The sequence below is a fragment of the Oncorhynchus gorbuscha genome, unplaced genomic scaffold, assembly GCF_021184085.1.
Source record: "Oncorhynchus gorbuscha isolate QuinsamMale2020 ecotype Even-year unplaced genomic scaffold, OgorEven_v1.0 Un_scaffold_5437, whole genome shotgun sequence".
Taxonomy (NCBI): Eukaryota; Metazoa; Chordata; class Actinopteri; order Salmoniformes; family Salmonidae; genus Oncorhynchus; species Oncorhynchus gorbuscha.
The window spans coordinates 10088-20514 of NW_025749242.1; the positions used below are offsets into that span (position 1 = coordinate 10088).

A 10427-nucleotide genomic window follows, 5' to 3' on the forward strand; every position below is an offset into this window, starting at 1 on the left:
GTCCCCCACAAGGCCCTGTCTGGAGGTAGACGTCTATGTCTCTCTGTCTAGAAACACAGAGTATTTAAGTGTTATAGGGCTCTCCCTGGCTCCTGGGTGAACAAATAGACAAACAGACTCAGGTTGGGTTGAAGTATAGGTGGAGGAGCTAGAGAGACATAGACTGACAGAGAGAGAGAGACTGAGACACGAGAGAGAGAGACACAAGAGAGAGAGAGAGAGAGAGAGAGAGAGAGAGAGAGAGAGAGAGAGAGAGAGAGAGAGAGAGAGAGAGAGATCATCTAACAGTCCTTACTGACCAGTGCAGGTCCTGGAGGTCTGGCATCAGGGCGATCCAGAGCGACAGCTGCACTCATAGCTCCCCTCTGAGTTGGTACAGAATGTCTCACAACCTCCATTCTGGATCGTACACTCATCAATGTCTGCATGCAGGAGGGAATGAACACACACACATGTTACTACACACACATCATAAGAATGAAACATAACTTGAGACATGCTCATAACTCTTCATATCCTACACATCAAGCATTTCTGTCATTTAAGTCTGAAGGATTTGGTCGCCATGGCTACAGACACTGGTTCATATGACACAAAAACAAATAGTACTATATCAACACCCCTTTCCTGTTTGAAGGACGCAGACAAATCCCAATACTAGTTGAATAATAGAGAACTAACAGTGTAGTTGTTGGAACAGAGTTATCTTACCGACACAGGCCAGTCTGTCCTCCGTGGATTTATATCCAGTATCACAGGAACACTGGTAACGTCCAATCATATTCACACACTGACCGTTCCGACACAGCTTCTCACTCAGTTCACACTCATTAATATCTGTGGAACACACACACACACACACACACACACACACACACACACACACACACACACACACACACACACACACACACACACACACACACACACACACACACACACACACACACACACACACACACACACACACACACACACACACACTAGGGTTTCATATTTTCCAGAGAATCTACACATTTTTCTTCCTGAGAAAATGTCAAGAAATTACCGGGCAACCCGGTATTCCTGTTCAAACCGGATGTGCTGTTTAAAATAATATAACCCCAGGGACATTCTGAAATGTAACATTTTCTTTTTGTATTTGTTGCAATTAAATCAACTCAGGTTCTCTCAGTCACCACACTATTTCATTGATGTGTCCTAGTTTTAAGGCAGCCGACACTCTTAATAAAAGGCTTTCAGGTTCTTCAGCTGTCCCTGGTTGAAAGGGTTCTACCTGAAACCAAAAGAGTTCTACCTGGAACCAAAAAAGGGTCTCACACTGATGACCTCATCACTCACCGAGACAGGCGGATCCGTCGGGGGCAATCTCGTGTCCGTCGGGACACAAACACTGGAAGCTGCCCTCGTTGTTCACACACTCACCACCGCGACACAGCAGAGGGTTCCGCTCACACTCATCAATGTCTGGGAGGAGAGAACACAGAGTGAGAGAGAGACAAACACACACACACACACACACACACACACACACACTCACACACATACACACATACACACACACACACTCACACACTCACACACATACACACATACACGCTCACGCACACGCACACGCACACGCACACGCACACGCACTCACACACACACACACACACACACACACACACACACACACACACACACACACACACACACACACACACACACACACACACACACACACACACACACACACACACACTCACACTCACACTCACACACACACACTCACACACATACACACACACACACACACACACACACACACACACACACACACACACACACACACACACACACACACTCACACACACACACACTCACACACACACACACACACTCACACACATACACACACACACACACACACACACACACATAGACAGAGAGAAAGAAAGAAAGAAAGAAAGACAAAGAGAGAGCGAGAGTCACATACGTCAGACTATTTATCCATATTTTCTCATCTGTAGTCATTACTACTTAGTGGGAATAATAAATATAATTTCACTCAGTCAGGAATGTGTTCAAAGCCAAGCCATGGCTATTACATTCATAAATAGAGAAATAAACCATTGAACATGAAACATTTTCACAGATGTCAGGACATTATGACCAGTAATTGCATATAAAACCGTCTGGATGCTGGAGTGTGTGTGTGTGTAAATCAAGCAGTAAAATACAATTATCCAGAGAAAAATGGTACTGTGGGTTGAGAGTATAGGGAGTGATCTGAGCGTGCTCTAAATGTATGGCTGGTATTCCCATAAAGGCTGTAACACGCACACAACACAGGCCTGGGGAGCGAATCACCCTCTCTTCCTTACACACACACACACACACACACACACACACACACACACACACACACACACACACACACACACACACACACACACACACACACACACACACACACACACACACACACACACACACACACACACACACACGGTGCTTGAGTACTGGGTCTGTAACAGGATGTCAGCATGGCAGGACTCCCCTGCCCTGATCCACTTCATAGAGTGTTTTAAGGGCCTGTGGCAGAGTTACTATGGAGAAGGAGTTACTATGGAGATTGAATTACTATGGAGATGGAGTTACTATGGAGATGGAGTTACTATGGAGATGGAGTTTCCTTATGTGTTATTATGTTATTATAGACTGAATATGTTTTAATCTGTCATGTACTCCACAATACAGTACTGATAGAGGAAGAATCTAGTACTGGGATGGGACAGCTGTCCAGATGTGTTTAGATGTGTTCAGCTCTGTCCAAATGTGTTCAGATGTGTTCAGCTCTGTCCAGATGTGTTCAGCTCTGTCCAAATGTGTCTAGATGTTCAGCTCTGTCCAGATGTGTCTAGCTCTGTCCAGATGTGTTCAGCTCTGTCCAAATGTGTTCAGATGTGTTCAGCTCTGTCCAGATGTGTTCAGCTCTGTCCAGATGTGTTCAGCTCTGTCCAGATGTGTCCAGGTGTGTCTGGCTGTGTTCAGGTGTGTTCAGGTCTGTCCAGGTGTGTCCAGGTGTGTTAAGGTGTATCCAGGTGTCCAGGTATGTCCCAGTGTGTCCAGGTGTGTCCAGGTGTGTGCAGGTATGTCCAGGTGTGTCCAGGTGTGTCCAGGTGTGTCCAGGTATGTCCCGGTGTGTCCAGGTGTCCAGGTGTGTCCAGGTGTGTCCAGGTGTGTTAAGGTGTCCATATCCGGGTGTGTCCAGGTGTGTCCAGGTGTGTCCAAGTGTGTCCAGGTGTGTCCAGGTGTGTCCAGGTCCAGGTGTCCAGGTGTGTCCCGGTGTCCAGGTGTGTTAAGTGTATGTCCAGGTGTCCAGGTGTGTCCAGGTATGTCCAGGTGTGTCCAGGTGTGTCCAGGTGTGTCCAGGTGTGTCCAGGTATGTCCAGTATGTCCCAGTGTGTCCAGGTGTGTCCAGGTGTGTCCAGGTATGTCCCGGTGTGCAGGTGTGTCCAGGTGTGTTCAGGTTTGTCCAGGTATGTCCCGGTGTGTCCAGGTGTGTCCAGGTGTGTCCAGGTATGTCCCGGTGTGTTCAGGTGTGTCCAGGTGTGTCCCGGTGTGTCCAGTGTGTCCAGGTGTGTCCAGGTCAAGTGTCCCGGTGTGTCCAGGTATGTCCCGGTGTGTTCAGGTGTGTCCAGGTGTGTCCAGGTATGTCCCGGTGTGTCCAGGTGTGTCCAGGTGTGTCCAGGTATGTCCCGGTGTGTCCCGGTGTGTCCAGGTGTGTCCAGGTATGTCCCGATGTGTCCAGGTGTGTCCAGGTGTGTCCAGGTATGTCCCGATGTGTCCAGGTGTGTCCAGGTGTGTCCAGGTATGTCCCGGTGTGTCCAGGTGTGTCCAGGTGTGTCCAGGTATGTCCCGGTGTGTCCCGGTGTGTCCAGGTGTGTCCAGGTGTGTGCAGGTGTGTCCAGGTGTGTCCAGGTATGTCCCGGTGTGTCCAGGTGTATCCAGGTGTGTTAAGGTGTATATCCGGGTGTTGTGTGAAAGTGTGTGCAGGTGTGTCCAGGTGTGTGCAGGTGTGTCCAGGTGTATGCAGGTGTGTCCCTGTGTGTCCAGGTGTGTCCAGGTGTGTCCCTGTGTGTCCAGGTGTGACCAGGTGTCCAGGTAGTGTGTGTCCAGGTATGTCCAGGTGTGTCCAGGTATGTCCCGGTGTGTCCAGGTGTGACCAGGTGTGTCCCGGGTGTGTGTGTCCAGGTGTGTGCAGGTGTGTCCAGGTGTGTCCAGGTATGTCCCGGTGTGTCCAGGTGTGTCCAGGTGTGTGCAGGTGTGTTAAGGTGTATCCAGGTGTGTTAAGGTGTATCCAGGTGTGTGCAGGTGTGTTAAGGTGTATCCAGGTGTGTTAAGGTGTATCCAGGTGTGCAGGTGTGTTAAGGTGTATTAGGTGTGTGCAGTGTGTTAGGTGTATCCAGGTGTGTGCAGGTGTGTTAAGGTGTATCCAGGTGTGTGCAGGTGTGTTAAGGTGTATCCAGGTGTGTGCAGGTGTGTTAATGTGTATCCAGGTGTGTGCAGTTGTGTATAAGGTGTATCCAGGTGTGTTAAGGTGTATCCAGGTGTGTTAAGTGTGTATGCAGTGTGTTAAGGTGTATCCAGGTGTGTTAAGTGTGTATCCAGGTGTGTGCAGGTGTGTTAAGGTGTATCCAGGTGTGTTAAGGTGTATCCAGGTGTGTTAAGGTGTATCCAGGTGTGTTAAGGTGTATCCAGGTGTGTGCAGGTGTGTTAAGGTGTATCCAGGTGTGTGCAGGTGTGTTAAGGTGTATCCAGGTGTGTGCAGGTGTGTTAAGGTGTATCCAGGTGTGTGCAGGTGTGTTAAGGTGTATCCAGGTGTGTTAAGGTGTATCCAGGTGTGTTAAGGTGTATCCAGGTGTGTTAAGGTGTATCCAGGTGTGTGCAGGTGTGTTAAGGTGTATCCAGGTGTGTTAAGGTGTATGCAGGTGTATCCAGGTGTGTTAAGGTGTATCCAGGTGTATCCAGGTGTGTTAAGGTGTATCCAGGTGTGTTAAGGTGTATCCAGGTGTGTTAAGGTGTATCCAGGTGTGTGCAGGTGTGTTAAGGTGTATCCAGGTGTGTTAAGGTGTATCCAGGTGTGTTAAGGTGTATCCAGGTGTGTTAAGGTGTATCCAGGTGTGTGCAGGTGTGTTAAGGTGTATCCAGGTGTGTGCAGGTGTGTTAATGTGTATCCAGGTGTGTGCAGGTGTGTTAAGGTGTATCCAGGTGTGTTAAGGTGTATCCAGGTGTGTGCAGTTGTGTTAAGGTGTATCCAGGTGTGTTAAGGTGTATCCAGTGTGTTAAGGTGTATGCAGGTGTGTTAAGGTGTATCCAGGTGTGTTAAGTGTATCCAGGTGTGTGCAGGTGTGTTAAGGTGTATCCAGGTGTGTTAAGGTGTATCCAGGTGTGTTAAGGTGTATCCAGGTGTGTTAAGGTGTATCCAGGTGCAGTGTGCAGGTGTGTTAAGGTGTATCCAGGTGTGTGCAGGTGTGTTAAGGTGTATCCAGGGTGTGCAGGTGTGTTAAGGTGTATCCAGGTGTGTGCAGGTGTGTTAAGTGTATCCAGGTGTGTTAAGGTGTATCCAGGTGTGTTAAGGTGTATCCAGTGTGTTAAGGTGTATCCAGGTGTGTTAAGGTGTATCCAGGTGTGTTAAGGTGTATCCAGGTGTGTTAAGGTGTATCCAGGTGTGTTAAGGTGTATCCAGGTGTGTGCAGGTGTGTTAAGGTGTATCCAGGTGTGTTAAGGTGTATGCAGGTGTATCCAGGTGTGTTAAGGTGTATCCAGGTGTGTTAAGGTGTATCCAGGTGTGTTAAGGTGTATCCAGGTGTGTGCAGGTGTTGTTAAGGTGTATCCAGGTGTGTTAAGGTGTATCCAGGTGTGTTAAGGTGTATCCAGGTGTGTGCAGGTGTGTTAAGGTGTATCCAGGTGTGTGCAGGTGTGTTAATGTGTATCCAGGTGTGTTAAGGTTAAGGTGTATCCAGGTGTGTTAAGGTGTATCCAGGTGTGTGCAGTGTGTTAAGGTGTATCCAGGTGTGTGCAGGTGTGTTAAGGTGTATCCAGGTGTGTCAGGTGTGTTAAGGTGTATCCAGTGTGTTAAGGTGTATCCAGGTGTGTTAAGGTGTATCCAGGTGTGTGCAGGTGTGTTCCAGGTGTGTGCAGGTGTGTTAAGGTGTATCAGGTGTTACAGGTATGCAGGTGTATCCAGGTGTGTTAAGGTGTATCCAGGTGTGTTAAGGTGTATCCAGTGTGTTAAGGTGTATCCAGGTGTGTGCAGGTGTGTTAAGGTGTATCCAGGTGTGTTAAGGTGTATCCATGTGTGTGCAGGTGTGTTAAGGTGTATCCAGGTGTGTGCAGGTGTGTTAAGGTGTATCCAGGTATTGTGCAGGTGTGTTAAGTGTATCCAGGTGTGTTAAGGGTGTATCCAGGTGTGTTAGGTGTGTTAAGGTATCCAGGTGTGTTAAGGTGTATGCAGGTGTGTGCAAGTGTGTCCAGGTGTGTCCAGGTGTGTCCAGGTGTGTGTCCAGGTGTGTTAAGGTGTCCAGGTGTGTGCAGGTGTGTTAAGGTGTATCCAGGTGTGTTAAGGTGTATCCAGGTGTGTGCAGGTGTGTTAAGGTGTATCCAGGTGTGTTAAGAGTGTATCCAGGTGTGTTAAGGTGTATGTCCAGGTGTGTGCAAGTGTGTCCAGGTTGTGTGCAGGTGTGTCCAGGTGTGTGCAGGTGTGTCCAGGTGTGCAGGTGTGTCCAGGTGTGTTAAGGTGTGTGCAGTGTGTCCAGGTATGTCCCGGTGTGTTCAGGTGTGTTTAGGTCCTCTACTCACCCATGCAGTTTTTCATCATCATGAAGCCGCTTTCGTAACCTTCAAAACATTCGCATCTCGAAGTCCCCACCTGTGTTCACACCGTGCCCTGACCACACAGGTCTGGAGAGATACGGCATTCATCGATGTCTGAAAGGAGAAACACCCACATCACAGTTTAAAACACATTAAGAGAGACATTGCATTGTGAGTAATGTAGTATTTCTGGACGCGCTGTTTGCCATATACTATCTTGTGTGTCTGAAAGTTTTAGACGGAGCTCTAGATGTATGCTCTGTATGAGCTGTAGACTGACCTGTACAGTTCCTCTCATCAGAGTCCAGAGCGAAGCCGCTGTCACAGCGACAACGGAAACTACCGATGGTGTTCCTACACTTCCCATTGGAGCACAAGCTGTGGATCATCTTACACTCGTTTTATATCTAAGAAAGTGGGAGGTAAGGAGGGATGGAGAGAGATAGAGAGAGAGATAGAGAGAAAAATAGAGAGAGAGAAGGACTTATTATATATTTTACTTGCTTTTGGCAATGTAAACATATGTTTCCCATAGCAATAAAGCCATTTTCGAATTAGAGAGAGAGAATCAGAGAGAGAGAGAGAGAGAGAGAGAGAGAGAGAGAGAGAGAGAGAGAGAGGTTACAGCAGGTTTTGAGTTTGCTCACCTGTTATTTTGTTGTCATTTCCCTAGATTTTGCTCGCCTGAAGTAGAGTATATTGTGATAAATTGCAGGCCACACTACTTGCCTAGAGAGGTTTCAGCAATACTTTTTGCGGCTGTCTATTTACCACAACAGACAGATGCTGGCACTAAGACCACACTCAGTCAGCTGTATAAGGAAATAAGCAAACAGGAAACCACTCACCCAGAGGTGGCGCTCCTAGTGGCCGGAGACTTTAATGCAGAGAAACTGAAATCACTTCTACCAAATTTCCATCAACATGTTAAATGTGCAACCAGAGGAAAACAATTCCAGATCACCTGTACTCCACACACAGAGACACGTACAAAGCTCTCCTCGCCCTCCAATTGGTAAATCCGACCACAACTCTATCCTCCTGATTCCTGCTTACAAGCAAAAATTAAAGCAGGAAGCACCAGTGAATCGGTCTATAAAAAGTGGTCAGATGAAGCAGATGCTAAATTACAGGACTGTTTTTCTCAGACTGGAACATGTTCCGGGATTCTTCCGATGGCATTGAGGAGCACGCCACATCAGTCACTGGCTTTATCAATAAGTGCATCGAGGACGTCGTCCCCAGTGACTGTACGTACATACCCCAACCAGAAGCCATGGATTACAGGCAACCTTCGCACTGAGCTAAATGGTAGAGCTGCCGCTTTCAAGGTGCGGGACTCTAACCCGGAAGCTTACAAGAATGCCCTGCGACGAACCATCAAATAGGCAAAGCGTCAATACAGGGCTAAGATTGAATCATACTACACCGGCTCCGATGCTCGTCTTATGTGGCAGGGCCTGCAAACTAATACCGACTACAAAGGGAAGCACAGCTGCGAGCTGCCCAGTGACACGAGCCTACCAGACGAGCTAAATCACGTCTATGCTCGCTTCAAGGCAAGCAACACCGAGGCATGCATGAGAGCATCAGCTGTTCCGGACGACTGTGTGATCACGCTCCGTAGCCGATGTGAGTAAGACCTTTAAACAGGTCAACATACACAAGGCTGCGGAGCCAGATGGATTACAAGGACGTGTGCTCTGGGCATGTGCTGACCAATTGGCAGGTGTCTTCACTGACATTTTCAACATGTCCCTGACTGAGTCTGTAATACCAACATGTTCAAGCAGACCACCATAGTTACTGTGCCCAAGATCACAAAGGCAACCTGCCTAAATGACTACATACGCGTAGCACTCACGTCCGTAGCCACAAAGTGCTTTGAAAGGTTGGTAATGGCTTACATCAACACAATTATCCCAGAAACCCTAGACCCACTCCAATTTGCATACCGCCCAAACAGATCCACAGATGATGCAATCTCTATTGCACTCCACACTGCCATATCCCATCTGGACAAAGGAACACCTATGTGAGAATGCTATTCATTGACTACAGCTCAGCGTTCAACACTATGGTACCCCAAAGCTCATCACTAAGCTAAGAGTCCTGGGACTAAACCTCCCTCTGCAACTGGATCCTGACTTCCGGACGGGACGCCCCCAGGTGGTGAGGGAAGGTAGCAACACATCTGCCACACTGATCCTCAACACTGGAGCTCTCCATGGGTGCGTGCTCAGTCCCCTCCTGTACTCCTGTTCACCCATGACTATATGGCAAGGCACGACTCAACACCATCATTAAGTTTGCAGATGACACAAAAGTGGTAGGCCTGATCACCAACAACGACGAGACAGCCTATAGTGTGGAGGTCAGAGACCTGGCCGGGTGGTGCCAGAATAACAACCTATCCCTCAACGTAACCAATACTAAGGAGATTATTGTGGACTACAGGAAAAGGAGGGCCGAGCACACCCCCGTTCTCATCGACGGGACTCTAGTGGAGCAGGTTGAGAGCTTCAAGTTCCTTGGTGTCCACATCAACAACAAACTAGAATGGTCCAAACAGACCAAGACAGTCGTGAAGAGGGCATAACAAAGCCTATTCCCCCTCAGGAAACTAAAAAGTTTTGGCATGGGTCCTGAGATCCTCAAAAAGTTCTACAGCTGCAACATCGAGAGCATGACTGGTTGCATCACTGCCTGGTACGGCAATTGCTCGGCCTCTGACCGCAAGGGTAGTGCGTACAGCCCAGTACATCACTGGTGCTAAACTGCCTGCCATCCAGGACCTCTACCCCAAGCGGTGTCAGAGGAAGGCCCTAAAAATAGTCAAAGACCCCAGCTACCCCAGTCATAGACTGTTCTCTCTACTCAACAGTTTATACGCCCAAGCCATAAGACTCCTGAACGGGTAATCAAATGGCTACCCGTACTATTTGCATTGTATGCCCCCTTGAGGAAGGACCTGAAGGAATATAGAAGGTAGGGGAGGGACTAGGTTTTGAAATGGAACGTATCCGGCCAACCTTTGAGGAAGGACCTGAAGGAATATAGAAGGTAGGGGAAGGGACTAGGTTTGAAATGGAACGTATCCGGCCAACCTTTGAGGAAGGACCTGAAGGAATATAGAAGGTAGGGGAAGGGACTAGGTTTGAAATGGAACATATCCGGCCAACCTTTGAGGAAGGACCTGAAGGAATATAGAAGGTAGGGGAAGGGACTAGGTTTGAAATGGAACGTATCCGGCCAACCTTTGAGGAAGGGCCGTCCATTCATGAAGTCTCCTCTGTTTGCGAAGCCGGGTCCTCTGGGACAGAGCTGGCTGTACTCCTGAGAGCCTTTCTCCGGACACTCGTCACATTCCGGGCCCCAGGCCACACCCACCGAGCAGCAGCACGCGTCCACACGGTGACGACCCGGGATAGGGGCTCCACAACGCTCATCCTCGTGGCTCAGATAACACTGCTCTGTACGCAGGTCTGCAGGGGGGAAACATACGATAACACCGTAAAGGATCATCAGTTTTACAAAATGTAGTACATCTGGAAATGAAAGGCAAT

At 48.5% G+C, this 10427-nt stretch overlaps 1 protein-coding gene across 1 annotated transcript; it reads right to left on the minus strand.

Moving 5' to 3' along the window:
• Window positions 1-324: 324 nt before the first annotated feature.
• On the minus strand, window positions 325-6941 carry LOC124029085 (fibrillin-1-like). The gene is made up of 4 exons (XM_046340927.1): window positions 6847-6941; window positions 1342-1467; window positions 712-837; window positions 325-422 (listed from the first exon to the last, which is right to left on the minus strand). Exons 1-4 carry the CDS (start codon window positions 6866-6868, stop codon window positions 325-327), a joined length of 372 nt encoding a protein of 123 aa, XP_046196883.1. The 5' UTR covers window positions 6869-6941.
• Window positions 6942-10427: the final 3486 nt, after the last annotated feature.